The following is a 17,946-nucleotide window of genomic DNA, read 5'->3' as shown; positions in this document are numbered from 1 at the left end:
TGCTGTTTTTAGGTGCTGCCATTCTTCTTCAACTCCACATATTTCCTCCTCTTCATGGGGTGCTAGAGCCCTGAGTAATTCCTTGAACTGTTGTACTTTCTCTCCAGTCAACTTCCAGGTCTTCAGCCTGGTCTCTGTTGCCTTAGAGCCTTCTCTTAACACTGCTTGCAGCTGATTGTAGCAACTAGTGGTTTATGCTGTGGGCAGACTGTTTCGCTGGGGATGACTTTGCACTCATGGATTCTGCCCCAGTGCCTTTTCCTTACTAGGAGGAAGTCTACCTGAGTTGCATGTTGACTACTCTTGTATGTGATCTTGTGACTCTCTCTCTCTCTTTCTGTACCATGTATTGGCTACTATCAAGCCATTTGCCAGACAGAAGTCTAGAATGGCTTCTTCTTCTTTATTCTTGTTGCCCCACCCATGTCGACACAGGCAGTCCTCATATCCTGTTCTGTCTGTCCTATGTGCATTCAAGTCACCCATTATCAACACCAATTCATGTTGTCCTGCTTTATCTAGTAGATCCTGCATCTGCTGTCTGAATGCACTGTTTTCCTCACGGTCACATCCCTGCTGTGGGGCATAGACTGAGATTATGAATACTGCCCTATCATTACACTGGAGTCTGACTGCCATGAGTCTGTCATTAATTCTGATTATATCCCTTACTGCCTTCTGAAGCCTCTCTCTCACCACAATTCCTAAACCATTTCTAGCCTGCCTTCCATCTGAGTAGTAGACTCTGGATCCCAAGCCAAGTGACTTTGCTGCACTGCCCTTCCATCCTTTTTCTTGGATACATAGGATGTCCGGCTTCCTCCGTATCATTATGTCATCCACTTCCAAGCTGCGTCCTGTCAGTGAACCTACATTAAGCGTAGCAATTCTTAGTTCATGTTTGACAGGTTGGTTAGTTTTACATTCAGCTTTCGCTCAACAGAGCTATCCCAGGTAACCCAGGCTGGGCAACTAGACATCAGCCAGCCAGGGTGTAAATGAAATGTCTGAAAGCACATGAGTTCATCACATTGTATAATATATTGCAAAACACTACAAAACAGTAATTTCTGAAGTTGCACCCCCCCCCCCCATGTGGAGGCTCTTCCATATTACCCTGATCTCATACATATACCACATCTGAGGTCACACAAACTTGAGAATAATGAAGGTTTTTAGAAAATGTAACTCAGTCTTTCCATCATATCTGACTATTGAGATACCGTACACAACACTGTACAGAACCTGCAACAAAGCAATGTCTGGTATGTTGAAACACCATCAACATTAGAAGATAATGTTACCACTGCAGTAGTTTGAACTCCAGCTAGTAGGTGGGAACCTGTGTTCTGAATGAAATTATTTTAGTATAAAAAGTGGGCAGGATAGTAGTGCAACAAATATGTATTCAAGTCATTTTCCAGTATGTGGGTAGCCTGTCTGAGGGCACCTAGGTGAAGAATCTGAAACAGTTATAGTTGCAGTACTTTTGCTATGTACTTTTCTTAACATTTGGAATGTTTTATTGTGTTTTGTAGATTTAAAGGAGATGCACAATGCTAAAACAATAATGTAGTTATATGCATTGTATTTCATATACTTGGTAATGTGATGTTTCACTTTACAGTGGCAGCATTCAGAAACAGGAAGAAATTCCTCGGAGCCCACTTACTGATCAGTCATTACAGAGCAGTGACCAGACCATAGCAGAGTCTCCAGAAATGATTCCTCACCAGGAACAAGGCATACATGTTGAAAAGGGTAAGGAGAACCATAATTAGGCTACTTTCCTCTTTTATGATTCACAGAGGTAAAAACGATTGTATTGTGATTGACTAATGTATTTCTTGTCTTACCAGTAAGAATCACAGTCTATAAGTAAATCATAGCACTGCATTGAATGGTTGTCATGTGTTTTCCTTTATATAGTTTTTAATCTTTCATTTTTACTATCCATACTTTTCCTCTTTTGTATTGACTTAGCTGTGCTGCAAAAAGTATTTCACGATTTTCCTGCTGTCGACCAGATGGCAACAGATTCCTAGAAATATGATGAGAAAATGCCATGACACAATACACCTATGCAAAGTGTGTTGGAAAAAAAAGTATTTTAGTATTTTCCTGCTGGCAACCAGATGACAACAAATTTTTAGAAGTTGTTGTGTCTTTCGGATTTTCCCGGTTAGGGGTCGCCACACTGTTAGAAAAAATGCCATGCTACAATGCACCTAAACAAAGTGTCCAGATAACCTTGTAGAAGATGAGGGGATTGGTAATTTACCCTCACCTCTCAAAATTGTAAAATTTTATTCCTCTTTCTTCTGTAATCTTTATACAGAAGATAAGACTAGCAAACAAGCAGACAGGACCTTATTAAGCCTACAATATGATTTTCACTTTTTTGCCAGGACATCCTTACATTAGCCTGGCATAGCTCATCCAGAGTCCTAAACTCATAGCCGTGGAAGGTCTTTCTTGTTAGAACTCCTGAAGTTTCAGTTTCTGTGCAGTCTGATGTTCTTTCTTCAAATGTGGGAATCATTATTGAACAGCATGGTCTGCAAAGAACCGGTCATGTCCAGTTTCTTGCATTCCTTCTTGTGCCTGGTCCATCAAGTTAAATGCAACAAACAAGGCAGCAGAATGTCATCTCATCTTTTCTGCAGCTTTTAGAATTGTGCACTGCTGCTTAGCCCTTTGTTTAGGTGTATTCTGGCATGGCATTTTCTCTTTCTTTTATATGTGAAAGTGTTTTAATTTGCTCCTTAACACTGTGCTGAACTGTTGCTGAATCCCCATCAGTCATACGAGTAAATAGATGGAAGATGTGTATACCTCTTAAATCAAATTATCCTATTTATTACATCTAGCTCCAGTGCAACTGTTTTTTGCCTTCTTTCTCTAAACCCCTGTGATGGGTTCCCCCCTGAATCCATTTGTTAGTTTCCGTGGTTCCACTATCTCAAGCAAGTTATTTCAAGATCTCCGTTATAGTGTGTGTGTGCTAAGACATATAAGACATACATGGGGACATGGTTTTATAATGGTTGAGTAGTAAGTCATTTCACATATATTAAAGTTTGGCTCAATGTTTTTGTATTGCCAGTGTATTGTTATGTTGTACAGAAAAGCTAAACAACGAATTAACAATGAAGCAAAGCCATACATGTGATCATGTAATTTAAGTTAGCTTCACAATTCAGCCAGAAAGGGTGAAATAGTTTGGTGCAGCAGGCAAGAAGTAACCTTCTGATTGTAGGAGTAAAAACTACTAGAAAGTTACTGTACATAACAAAAATGACTTTCAGAAGCATTTATATTACAAAATAGTTTGATATTGGAGCAAAAACATCATATTTTAGAAAAAATACTTCATAATTTTGATAGTATTGTGTACAAACTTCAAATTCAACTTGAGTATAAAAGGAGCCTTTTAGTTGTTAAATTTTTGCAATAATCGCAGGAGAGCTTGTCAGATAATCAAATGCAATAGTGTTGATACCGCTAATGTGGAGACAATAAAACTGAGTAACATTATAGCTACTTAATGTAATAATTGCATCATTTTAACTTGATGCACACACGGTTGTGAAACAGCTGTTTCTGTAGTTATATATATGATCCATCTGTTGGGGTGAATATGGCATTGGTATATGTAAGTAGGAGTTATAGAGATGACGGCACAAGGGTGTAATATACCACTGTAAAGTAATGTTTTCATATTTTTTTTATTTCTAAATGCATTTTGAAGTGTTTTACTTGATCATAAGTGATGTTTATTGAGCTGAGCATAGTATTTCCAGATTTTTAAGATACCCTGTTTATGATCGTTGATGTGACTGCTTGTTTAATTTTACTTTGTGTGCTTGAAATATTTCTAGTGTTTGGGTTTTTCTTGGTTAGCTCTGTTTGCGTTAATATATTTCACAGTTATAGAGGAAGACTGTTTTTGTAGTCTTTCACAGAAGTTTATTCACTGCTAGTGGTTCCATTTATAGAGCCTTTGCTCTCTTGACATGACTCCATACACAATATTGTTTAATACATTGTTTTTACTTAAAAGGGCCAGTTTTAAGCAAATGTATTATTATGAAGCCTCATGTTCAGGCTGTCTCTGAATTGCAAAAGGTTACCTTGAGGCATATATATCGCATGTTAACTTACCAATCTGTCTCAGATTCTTTTTGTAACACTGTTTCCTTAATATAAATGTAATGTGGCATGGCATTTTCTCTGAGTGGCTAGGATATAGCCTTAATTATTTGCTATTTTCTTGTAAGTGTGTGTGTGTGTGTGTGTGTGTGTGTGTGTGTATATATATATATATATATATATATATATATATATATATATATATATATATATGGGTACCGTTCAGAAGCTCGAAATACTGAAATCTCGAATTTCGAGCCCAAGAAGCTGAATCCACATAATAATGAAATTCAAAACCTCGAATACCGGAGGTTTTGAATTTCTCGCTTCTAAAGATCCGCTATGGTTATGTATTCAGGTAAGTGTGTGTGTTAAGGGGTTTGGGTAGGGAATGTGGTGTTTGTCAGTGTGTTTTGTTGCTGTGATGTGTGTGTGTGAAGAGAAAGTAGCTTGTGTGGTGGTGTTTTGTGTGTGTTTGTATGTAGTGAGACCTCGAAGTGAGAATATTTAAGTAGGGGGTGTGTAGTAGAGTGATTGTGTGTGTGTGTGTGTGTGTGTGTGTGTGTGTGTGTGTGTGTGTGTGTGTGTGTGTGTGTGTGTGTATGTGTAGTAAAACCATAAAATTCAAAACTTCCGGTATTTGAGGTTTTGAATTTTGCAGTTTTTAGTTTTCGTTGTTTATATAACAGCTACATGCTGGATTGCTGCACTTCTGTAAATGCTTTGTTTAAATAATACTTAACTGATTTATGCTACTCCGAGCAAAAAAGCAGCAGTAGAAGGCATACTTACATATCCGGTGTAGATGGCATTATATTTGATTCTTTACAGTATATATTTTCTTGTTTCTCAACCAAAAACTGCATATAACAGGCGGTATGGCCTATACTATAATACAATTTCAATGTCAGCTTTCTGTCATCTCTAAACTTCTCTGTTACACAGATGTATTTATGCCTGTCTGTGTCTTCTAAACTTCTTACACTAATTACTCTAATAGTTATCAAAACTGTACTCCTTCTTAAATGCCTCTTGCATTCATGGGTAATGTATAAAGTGTTTTTCAGTTCTCTGTTTTAATAATTGCTGTAGCATATTTTGCAAACTGCCTCAATGGCCCTGGCTGTACGTGAAAACAATTTTCAGACTACTGCACCAACCCGATAAAAGAAATGGAAATCAGTCAATAAATAAAATTAGGCTGAAGTTTTATGGAGCTTATTTGTGGTTATTACACTTTAGGGTCTCTAATATTCTTTAGATACCACTCAGAACTTAAAGGACCACTACGGGCAAATGATGAAGAAAACATTTTTTATCTTGCCATGATTTACTACACCTTCCAAAGCTGCCTGCAGCAAAATAAGTACTCATTACTAATTTTATTTTGTTTTTACTCTTGTCTGCCCTCATGGGGCAGACATCGTGATTCCTTTGGAAAGCTAAATCTGTCCCATAATGCACAGACTGAGAACAAATAGCCCTACCATTTGTTGTCAGACGAGACTTCCATTCACTTAGAATGCAACACCTGAAAAAAACTGTCAAGTTTGAGAGTCTACAGCTCATGTGTCATTGACTGATATGCGCTGAGTTTTACAAATGTTATTCCTATTGATGTACTACACATTCTCTGAAAGAAACTTGCAAAAGTGTCAACAAATTACTGAGATAAAAAAGACTTTTCACAAGGAGCAGTTTTGCAAGTTTCAGTTCCTGGCCAGGTTACTCCTCCCATCTCCCCTCCTTCAGTGGGCTACAGTCTCACATTTCCAGCTTTACTAGATTCAACTATTTAGTCAGCTTTGCATGACAATAGACATAAAAACAAATCACAGCCTGGTGTGCCACTAAATCTGTTCCATTGTATGTCTCTATGTCTCTTCACTTCTGAATAGCATTTCCCAGGAATAAAAAAAAAAAAAAAAAAAGCAAACGCATCAGTCCAGAGTTTAGGCCAGTCTATCCATTTAAAATGTGCACAGTAAAATATTCAACTTATAATGCATTCTGTCTGCTGACATGGTTATTTTTACATAGTTATTCTCTTATAGTATAATCTGAACTTATGGTATTTAATGATAAATTTTACAACAGTTCTCAGTTTCTTAACTATGACCTCCCAAGCCTCTGATGTGACCTAGTACTTTTTCTTACTATTGCTTTATCTAGTTTGTCTTAGTTGTATACCTGTAGCATGTCTCTCATCCTCTCAGCAACAGACTCCTGGAGAAAACATCCAAAGCAGATACTGGTATTGAAAGAGTAGCAGCATCTGTAGCAGTGAAACTACACTCCAAAACAATGCACTCAAACATAGTACTAACAAACATAGGGGAATGTATATGTCTGAATCAAGCAGTGATGAAATTGCTAGGGACTTCACTGAGCACAATTTTACTCAATCTCTCCATTTCATAATCCATAACATTCACACCACACTTATAAAGGCACACCTCCACCTTCCACAAACACAGCTACCCGCACCTACACAACATACCAGTCAAATTTAAGGCTTTTCCCACCTCTCTGCAAAACAATGCTGTAATGGCTTTGGCAAACACATGAAAATGATTGATGGGTATTGGTTCAAGACTCCCATCCATATCTCTCAACAGCACAGATTTTTGCAGAAAGTCCAGATTTTTTGTCTGTTTTTCATAAAATTACAGTTTTCTGTCAAAACACTGGCAAATCATTGAACACTGAAGTCAGAAAGTTGACAGGCATTTGATTTTCAGACTTCATATCCTTAAGAAAATTCACTCTAATGCAAAACCTGTTTATCAACTTTCTAAGTTTGTAAGTGCAATATTTATAAATTGTCCCATTTTTGAGCATTTGTCCCCTATTATTTATGGCCTTCTCCAGATTTCTTGTTCTATAATGTTGAGAGTTACGCTGCCATCCCTTCCTACTGGAGCCAGTCCACTGCACTTGCACAAGCGTCGCCCTCAGCAGGGCAGCAAACAGGTATCAGTGCAGTTTTGCTTTATAGTTCTTTTACACCAAACACACACACACACACACACACACACACACACACACACACACACACACACACACACACACACACACACACACACACACACTAAATCTTGTTGTCCATGTTATTTCTTCTTTTCCTTGGTTTTGTTTCTCTTACTTATAATGTTAATTTTACTCATTTTTTCTCCTGACTTCCATATCTACCCTAATTATTACTTCTAACAAATACTTTTTCTCACTCTTTCTTCTCTTCTTCTCCTCCTCTTTATCCACTATTTGAACTTTTCCACACTGGCATTTGCTTTATGGGTAAATAATGAACTGTCACCCTTATGTCAGCACATTTCAATGCTACATAATATTGTATTTAGTCTAATAATAGGTTCATAGGTAGTTATTAGGCTATCAGACTAAGGGCCTAAGTAAGCCTAGCCAACAAGTTTCCCTGACTTATGCCACCCAAGAAAGTTATTTTCCTGTGCCACTGTCGAGCAGAGCCACAGAAGTGATTCCCGGGGTATATTTTCCTATCTCCCATCCACTCAAAGATTTTTCTTGAAAAGTGCTAATGAGGAACTTTGCTTGACATAGATGGGTAGCTTGTTCCAGAGTATGGGAAGTCTCTGGGAGAGGAATCTATCTCTCCAGCATGTCCTGTTTATTGTGGTGACAAGGTTTAGGTCCCTAAAGCATGTACTCAGAGGGATTGGGATTTCTTTAGGTGTAGCATGTCCAACAGCTCTGGGTTTGACATAGCTTTATATGTTAGGCAGAAATCACCTCGGAGTAGGCGATATGCTACGGAGTAAAGCTGGAGTTTTTTTAGATGGTCAGTGTAGGGCATCTGTTTGAGGCCAGTAATCCTCTTTGTGAGGTACTTCTGCGGCCTATCCAGCTGCTGAAAATGTCTTGTGAGGTACATTCCAAAAGGGGCGTTGTACTCTATAATGGGTCTGAGTGTCAAGTAAAGGGGAACAATGACCTCTTTTTTTCCTGGATGAGAACCATTTTGTGATGAGGTGTGCCACGTAGAAGGACTTCCTGACTACTGTGGCGATGTGATTATCAAAGGAGAGACTACTGTCCACCTGGGTCCCAAGGGCTCATCACACATTTGATGTTAAGTAGACTACCCACCTATGTGGTAGCTCACGGGTACAGAGTTTTTACCAAAGGGGATGAAAGTGCACTTTTTGGCATCGAGCTTGAGGCCATGGCTCTAACACCAAGCATCTGTCTCAGTGAGGCCCTTCTGTAGGATGTCCACATCATTTGGGGACTTGACTATGGCTCCTAGTTTGCAGTCATCTGCGAACTTCGTTAGCCAGAGGCCTTCTGTGTTAGCCTGTACTTCAGAGAAGTAGATACCAAACAGGAGAGGTCCTAGGACTGAACCCTGTGATACTCCACTTGTCACTGGTTTAATGTCAGATTTGGAGTCTGCAACTTTTACAGTGTGGGTTCTGTCAGTGAGTCAGTTGGCAACCCATCTTGTGACGTAGGGTTTTATACCTAGTTTAGTGAGTGTAGCTATAATTCCAGAATGGGAGATGGTGTAAAAAGCCTTGGCGAGGTCAAGATAGGCTGTGAACCACCTTAGCCTCATCAACTGCCTCAGAGAAGTTGATTAGGTTCAGGATGCATGATCTGCCTTTCACAAACCCGAACTGGGTGGGGTCCAGAGTTTGGAGGTTACCAATGTCTTTGTTTATGAGTTCCATGATGATATCTGACAGGGCTTAGTGGTAAATCACTTTGGCTATGGTGTGCAGGGTCCTGAGTTCGAGCCTTGCAGAGGCTGTTTATTTTTTTCAATCATAGCCTCACCTCAGGCTTTCTGCCTGCTGAATGGTGCACAGCGACAGTTATTCCAGTCCACAAGGGGGGAGACAACATGGACCCCGGGAACTACCACCCCATTAGCCTGACGAGCCTGGTCTGCAAGGCCATGGAACATATCATCATGGAACTTATAAACAAAGACATTGGTAATCTCCAAACTATGGACTCCACCCAGTTCGGGTTTGTAAAAGGCAGATCATGTCTCCTAAACCTGATAGACTACTTTGAAGCAGTCACCAAAGCCATAGACAAGGGTAAGGTGGTTCACACAGCCTATCTAGATCTTGTCATGGCTTTCAATACCATCCCCCACTCTGGAATTATAGATAAACTCACTAAACTAGGTATAAATCCCTATGTCACAAGATGGGTTGGCAACTGGCTCCCTGACAGAACCCACACTGTGAAAGTAGCAGACTCCAAATTTGACTTCAGACCAGTGACAAGTGGAGTACCACAGGGTTCAGTCCTGGGTCCTCTCCTGTTTGGTATCTACTTCTCTGAAGTACAGGCTAACACAGAAGGTCTTTATTAACGGTTCGCAGATGACTGCAAACTAGGAGCCATAATCAAAACTCCTAATGATGTGGACATCCTACAAAAGGGCCTCACTGAGACAGATGCCTGGTAAGCCATGGCCTCAAGCTCAATGCTAAAAAGTGCATTGTCATCCCCTTTGGTAAAAACTCTGTACTCATGAACTGCAACATAGGCAGTAGTATACTTAACACCAAAAGTGTGATAAGAGACCTTGGGATACAGGCGGACAGTATTCTCTCCTTTGATAATCACATCGCCACAGTAGTCTGGAAATCCTTCTATGTGGCACACCTCATCACAAAAGGTTTCTCATCCAGAAAAAAGAGGTCATTGTTCCCCTCTAGTCATCACTCATTAGACCCATTATAGAGTACAATGCCCCTTTTTGTATGTACCTCACAAGACATCCACAACAACTGGAAAGGCCACAGAAATACCTCACAAAGAGGATTACCAGCCTCAAACAGATGCCCTACGCAGACCGTCTCAAAAAAACTCCAGCTTTACTCCATCACATATCGCCTACTCAGAGGTGATCTCTGCCTAACATACAAAGCTATGTCAAACCCAGGGCTTTTGGACATGCTCCACTTAAAGAAATCCCAATCCCTCCAAGCTACATGCTCTAGGGACCTAAACCTTGTCACCACAATAAAGAGAACATGCCGGTGGGATAGATTCCTGTCCCAGAGACTTCACATACTCTGGAATAAACTACGTATCTATATCAAACAAAGCTCTTTGTTAGCACTCTTCAAGAAAAATCTTGATGATTGGATGGGAAATAGGAAATTCACCCCGGGGATCACCTCTGAGGCTCTGCTCGACAGTGGCACAGGAAAATAATTTTCTTGAGTGGTAAAAGCCAGGGTACCTTTTTGGCTGGGCTTGTATAGGCCCCAGAGCCGATAGCCTAGTACCTACCTATGAACCTATACATTCCATGGCCTTGCAGACCAAGCTCATCAGGCTAATAGGACAATAGTTCCCGGGATCAGTGGTGGCTCCCCCTTTGTGGAGTGGGATAACTGTTGCTGTGCATCATTCAGTGGGCACAAAGCCTGATGTGAGGCTATGATTGGACATGGTGCTTAGGTGGGGAGCCAGTTCGTTCTGAAGTTCGTGTAAAACGCAGCCTGGGATGTTGTCCAGTCCCATGGATGGATGCTGTGTTTTTGGCTTTAGAGAGTGCAGCTTTTACCTGTGTAGTTGTGATGGTGTGAGAGGGTGGTAAAGTTAGCACTGAACCTATATGCTAAAATGTTGGCAATATCAGTTGGTTCTGTAATTTTCATGCAGTTGTGCTGTAACTCAGAGCAGATCTGGGTGTTGCCATTGAGATTCTTGACATAGGTATAGAATGCTTTGTGGTTGTCCTTAGAATCAGTGGCAATTTTATTTTCATAGCTAGCTTTGGATGCTCTTATAAGGGATCTCACCGTCTTACTGAGGCTAACCAGGGAGCTCCACCACTCATGTGATTTTACTGTCTTTTGCAACAGTTTCTTCCTTCTGTTGTACAGTTTGTTTATGGCAGGGGACCACCAGATTGGCTTCCTTTTTTTGGAGGATAGCTTCTCGGTTCTGTTTGAGATAGCATGATCCATGCACTCATGTAAATGCTTATAGAGTGCATTTGTGTAGGATTCAGCAGTCATAACTGTATTGGCCATCTGCATGGGTGTCATGAAGTTCGCCACTTCTGTCTTAAGAAGCATGAAGTTGGCTATGGAATAACTTTTTTACCATGGTTTCCTTAATGTGGGGTGGGGGCGGAATGTGGATATCTAGGGTGGTTAGCTTATGGTCGGATCTGACCAACAAGTAGTTGCCTTCGGGTGTGGAACACCAGTCATTCATGTTGGTAATGACTAGGTCTAGGATATTATTGCCCTTGGTGGGGGTGTGGATAAGTTGATCCAGGGCACTGGAATTTATGAATTCCAGAAAGCATTGAGCGAAGGAGTTGGTACATGAGTAATTTTCCCAGTTAATGGGGGGGTAGTTGAAATCGCCCATTATCAGGGTGTTTGAACCCTAATATTTTCCAGTATATCGAGAAAAGAGGAGTGGGAATCCTGGAGCATGATGGGGGATCTGTAGCAAGCTACAATTTGGATTGCAGTTTTGCCCAGAGTTAGTTGCACTTGGATAACCTTGGATGCATTATGCTGAGCAACTAGCCTGGAGGTGTGGATATTCTTAATGAATATGGGCACACCTCCACCTTTGGTGTTCCGGTCCAGGTTACGTGGCCAAAAAGTGTGGTATGAGTTATAGCCTGGTAGTGCGGGGGTGCTCTTTGGAGCCTTGAACCAGGTCTCAGTCACTGCGCAGGTATCGATGTTGTCCGTTTTAAGGAGTGCCTTGAGTGAGTGCATTTTGAGATTTAGACTTCTAGCATTGAGTAGCATTACCCTCAGTTTTTGCTTGCCTGTTCCTGTTGCATTTGAAACCTGTCTAAAAAAGGCACTATAGGGGCGGCAAGAGCCTTAGCCAGTATCCGGAATCCCATGGGTGACAGGTGCAGGCCATCTCTAGCAAAGCATCATGGTCTGTCGACCATGTCCTCCCAGGCAGACAGATACTGGATCCCCTTAGAATGACACCAGAAGCTTAGCCAATTGTTGAAGTCAATCATTTTGTCCTTGTACTGTGGTATCATTCTGGGTGATGGCAGAATGCTACTCAGGGCTAGGGTCATACCTCCCTGGACTGCAAGATTGGAGAGCTCTTCCATGTCTCTTTTCATGTAGTCCAGGGAGGCATGTCTCAGGTCATTCACACCAACATGGACAATGACAGAGTCATATTTGTACTTGGTTGTGGAGTGACCTGAGTGCATGGGTTATGTGGCAGATCCTGGCACCGGACAGGCAGCTGACAGTAACCTTCTCCTTGTTTAGCCTGGTAAGTGGGACATCAGTGTGCCTGACTATAGAGTCACCTATGACTAGTGTGTTGGTTACGTTGTTTTGCCTAATATATTATATATGTTATAATATATATATATATATATATATATATATATATATATGATTGCCCATAATATCTGAATAAGTGAGTGGGATTTTCATGACAGCATCAAGGAAACATTTTCCTTCTTTCTGTTTTTTTTTTCTTAAGTTTTGGATTTTTCTTGGTATATTGATTGATTTTCTTAGTATATTTTATTTTTTATTTATTTTCCATTTGTTTACCAGGTTAGTCTGACTGGACACAAGATGACCGTTTTCAGCGGAGGCTGGGGGAGAAAAGCTCCAGATACATAGTAAACAATTATAAAAAATAATAAAAAGAAATTATACAAGCATAGCTATTTTGTACAAAGAGCATAGAAATATATAAAAGGAGTAAAATCAGAGTTTTACAATTGATGCAGCATACACAGTGGTTAGAATATTGAGAAACAATTAAACAAGATAATATACAACAAATATACAACTGCTTGAACATAAATTCAAAAAAAAGTTTCCATAGACAAACAGGGTCATAATAGAAATCATAACTATATTGATATGATTTATATTGCATTTATCTTGTTTTATTGATGATATGTGTGCATTATTGTACGTGTCATATGTGCACAGATATTTGTATTAATCTGTGTATTTACAGTGTATTGACAAAGTACTAGGTCACATCAGAGGCTTGGGAGGTCATTGTTAAGAAACTGAGAACTGTTGTAAAGCTTGGCATTGAATACCATAAGTTCAGGTTATGCTATAAGAGAATAACTATGTAAAGATAACCATGTCAGCAGCCAGAACACATTATAAACTGAATGTTTTACTGTGCACAATAAGAAATGGATAGATTGTGGCCCAAACTCTGGACTGATGGGTGTGCTTTTTTTTTTTTTTTTTTATTCCTGGGGAAATGCTATTCAGAAGTCAAGAGACATATAAGGGAACAGTTTTAGTGGCACACCAGGCTGCAGTGGTGGCTGGTGACTTCAAATCAAAGGGGGGCTGCAGGGGATAGCTGAATGGGTGGGGTCAATGGGAACGGGTGCGACCAACTAGAAAGGGGAGGAGCTATGCTCAGAACCACAAAAACTAACTTTAATTAAATATGCTGCCTTGGGTGCCAAACCCTCATTATGAGAGTCCAATCAAGACAAATGAAATGTAAAAGAATAAAAATATTTAAATGCATTGGCTGCATGACAGCTTACTTAATATCTAGATGGAAACAAAAAGGTTGTGAGGCATGAAAAAATAAATTACTTTTTAAATACATTACGGGAATGCCAGTCAAAATCAAGTATAAGAAAAACAAGCAGCACTCAACTCAAACTACTTCTCCTTGCACTGCAGTTCTAATTATAATTTATATTCAGCTTTATTAAAGCACCAAGTAACATGCTGAAAGTAGCAATCTCTGTGATGCCCCAACTTGTAAAAATGTTTCTTATCCAAAACAGACCTGCTGCCTGACAACTATCTACTTGTTTCATGGGGAAAACACGATCAAAGTAAAAATGAAAAGCAAACAAGAAACAAGCTCAAGATACATTGCTTAAATTATTACTGTACAGGTTATGGACCACACATGAATGGCATTCTGTTTAGTTTACTGGTAAAGCCCTCAGAGATCACTAGAAGTCTCCAACAAGTGTAATGAGCTTCTTAAAATAATGTAATCCTGTCCTTTACTACAAATACTGTCATATGCATTTCAATATCCAATGCTTATACATTATCTAGTTAAGTATTCTCTGCATGGCAACAACAGAAAGGCTTCAATGTTGGCAATTCTTTAACAGTATGCTTATTAAAGCTTACTTGCATGTTATGATCTCAGACAAGCTTACTTGATGGTCATTAAAGCATTGCTACTTAAAACACAGAGCAACAGGCACTTTGAGTAATGAGCATAAATCAACAGTACAAAAATATGACAGAAACCAGACCATTCTGCAAAATCAAGAACAGACGAAAAGCCACTGTAGTACTTGTGTCTACCTTGTATGGGGGGATACCCAGCACATTTACACTGCATAACTGCTCCTTGCTTTGCTTGGACACATCTAGAGTCACTACATGGGGGAGTGGGGTGCAACAAGTATGTCACAATTTGAAATGTCTCTGGCTGACGGTGATGGCCCTAACACATTTGTCATACCTCTCACCCTCAGAGCAAGAAATCTGGGCAAAGCCATGCATAGAAGTGGGGCAAAGGCCCAAAAATAAGGACAATTTTTAAATATTGCTCTTATAAACTTAGAGAGATAATAGAATAGTAGGTCTTGCATTAGTATGAATTTTCTGAAGGATATGAAATCTGAAACTCAAATGCCTGTCATTATTTTCTAACTTCAGTCTTTAATGATTTACCACTAATTTGCCAAAAAAAACACAATTTTATGAAAAATGGACCAAAAATGTGATGCAACAATATAAAATAGCCACACAATACAGCTGGGAACCTGTCAAAGAAGGGACGCTTTTTTAATATTAGTACTGCTAACTTGAGCAGTTGACAAAATAAAAGAGTCTACATGCATTTCTGAAATAAAAGTAATCTATAACTCTGATTATTGCAGTTATTTCTTAATTGTAAACCCTCCATGTTTTCTTCCAAAATTGCTATTTTGCAGAGGGATTATTAGGGGAAGAGCAACATTTTGAGCCAAATTCAGGGACAGTTAAGAGGTTTGGCTATGCCTAATTCTATAAAGCAATTTGCATGTACCTCTCAACCTGTTAATGCAATAAATCTGGACAAGGCCAAATATATTGGGGGAACATATAAACAGTACTAAAAAATGCTCTTGTATAAACTGGGACAGTTGATAGAACAGGTCTTACTTTAGCATGCATTTTTCTGAAGGTTATGAAGTCTGAAACTAGTGTGTCATTATTTAGTGACTTAATTCCTAAATGATTTGCCAGAAAACCACAAATTTTATGAGGAACAAACCAAAAATAAGAAGCAAAAAACCTATTCATTCTTTGAAAATCTGGACAGTTGGGAGGTATAGTTCAGCTGGGGCTGTCTAAGTTTGCCGCCCTTCCCCCTCACAAAACCATGGTCGAATGGAGCCTCCCCCTGCAGCCATTCCAAAGATTCATTACTTTGCTATTTCACTCCATTTACCATAAACACTAATGTGCATACTGATTTACGTCTATGATGATTTGAACTTCATTTGAAAGTTTTATTTTGCATTTTACAGCACAAACACTAAGACATCTGCTAAACAAACTTGGCATTAAAACTTCTCTGCCTTTGAAACTCACATTCATTGAAACAACATTAAAACCCACATTCAAAGAAAATACATTTTACCCGTGGCCGATAAAAATTAATTCTGGGCTGTTTTCAAATCATAGGCCCCTTGCATATGAAACATACATGTGCTCTTTGATACACCTTCCTATTGCTTTGAACATTTTTCCAGTAGACAATGAAACAAAACTGCCCAATTCAGAACATTTCCATCATAAAAGTCTACTCAAACTTCTACAGTCCACTATTATCAGTAAATATGCACAATTCTACAGTCCACCATTATCAGTAAATATGCACAATCTCTGAAGTAGTAAAAAAGTCATCTAAATAATTCCACGTTAAATAAATCTGTAATGAAGAGGTTGCTGCTAGCAATCACCTTTATATTTCATGGTTTCATCGAAAAATAAAGTGTCTGATGCCCCTGAGGAATAAATTGCCTAAATTACATTAAAAATAAGCTAGTAATATTGCAATAGGAAATGGATGGCAAACTGATAACAGGCTCATAGTATCTTAACTTTCAGTACGGCAGCATTCACCCCTTATGGGAGTAGAACCAACAACCTTCTGCATCAAAAGCAAGGACACAACCTGTTGTGCTATTAGCAATGTGAGCTGACTTAGCATAATCAGCACTAAACTTCTCTTCCCCTGCAGCTCTCAGCTCCTTGTAAAATCTACTCAATACTCAACTGTATCTCAACTTCGCAGCACAAGAAGTCTGGAAAAAGCCAAATTTATTGGGGTGGGTCAAAAGGGCAAAAACCAGGGACACATTAAACATTGCTTGTATAATCTTGGAAAGCTGCTAGAATAAAATGCTGTGTTACCACCATACATTTTACTGCCAAGGTCCCTGTGCAAAAAAGAGTCAGAACAACATACCACTATGCCAAATCACCTGCTTTGTGAAAGAAAAATGCTGTGTTACCACCGTACACTTTACAGCCAAGGTTCCTGTGCAAAACAGTCAAGAGCAACATACCACTATGTCAAATCAGCTGCTTTGTGAAAGAGAGGAAGACTGAAACTTAAATGGCTATCATTTAATGAATTCAGTTCTCACCATAGCTGTCAACCTCTTAGCACAAAACACCTGGACAAACCCAGTAATGAGGGAATACAGCCCTCAAACATATTCAGTGAATTCAGTTCTTGCCATAGCTGTCAACCTTAGCACAAAAAACCTGGACAAAGCCACTAACAGGGTATTACAGTCCCAAAAATAAGGACAAATTTCAAATAGTCATCTTATAAACTTAAAAAATTGCTATAATAAAAGGTTGTGTTACTATATATTTATTGCTAGAATAAAAAGTTGTTTTACTATGTATTTTCTGAAGACTATGAAGTCTGAAATTCAAATGCCTGTCAATTTTACTTCTGATGGAACAAAAACAATTTTCAGCAGAGACCCAGGGAGAAATACTGTAGACACGTGTCTTTGTAAAATGGCAGGACACCAGAGCAAATCCACACAAACACAGAGATAAGATGCAGACTCCACACAGAAGGCACCCCAGCCAAGAATCAAACCACAAATCCTATAGCTGTGGGGCAACAATACTGCCACTGCACCATCAAATATGTAAGGAATTAAACATTCAGAAACCTGAAGTCTGAAATTCAAATGCCTGTCAATTTTATTTAACATTTGTTAATCAGGACAGTCTGACTTGGAACAAAAAAAACAATTTTCAGCAGAGGCCCAGGAAGAAATAATGCAGACATGTCTTTGTAACATGGGAGGACACAAAAACAAACCCACACAAACACAGGGAGAAGATACAGACCCCACAAAGAAGGAATCCCAGCCAAGAATCAAACCTGAGAACCTACAGCTGTGAGGCAACAATGCTACCACTGCACCATCAAATAAAAGCAAACCAACACAAACACAGGGAGAAGATACAGACCCCACAAAGAAGGAACCCCAGCCAAGAATCAAACCTGAGAACCTGCAGCTGTGAGGCAACAATGCTACTACTGCACCATCAAATATCAAGCATTGCAACATTTACAAACCACAGATATTATGAGGAACAGATCAGATCAAATATGAGGCAAAAATCTGCAATTTTTTTTACAAATGGTGGTGGATAGGGAACTCAAGTCTTTAACACCTGCATACAGGGTACAGGGTTCAAGCCTGATTTATTCCCTGCCACACCACCATGAGTCTAA

The 17,946-nt window shown here is 39.4% G+C and overlaps 1 protein-coding gene across 1 annotated transcript in view; it reads left to right on the top strand.

The window, feature by feature from the left end:
- LOC122812560 (connector enhancer of kinase suppressor of ras 1-like) overlaps positions 1-17,946 on the top strand; it is a 719,099-nt gene that overhangs the window by 251,111 nt on the left and 450,042 nt on the right. The window contains exon 7 of the mRNA XM_044084817.1: positions 1,628-1,761. Within this exon, the coding sequence (XP_043940752.1) occupies positions 1,628-1,761 (134 nt within the window). The remainder of the gene's footprint in view (positions 1-1,627; positions 1,762-17,946) is intronic.

The sequence above is a fragment of the Protopterus annectens genome, chromosome 1.part1 (genome assembly GCF_019279795.1).
Source record: "Protopterus annectens isolate FY-2018-M chromosome 1.part1, PAN1.0, whole genome shotgun sequence".
Lineage (NCBI taxonomy): Eukaryota > Metazoa > Chordata > Ceratodontiformes > Protopteridae > Protopterus > Protopterus annectens.
This window is presented reverse-complemented; position numbering and strand designations above follow the sequence as displayed.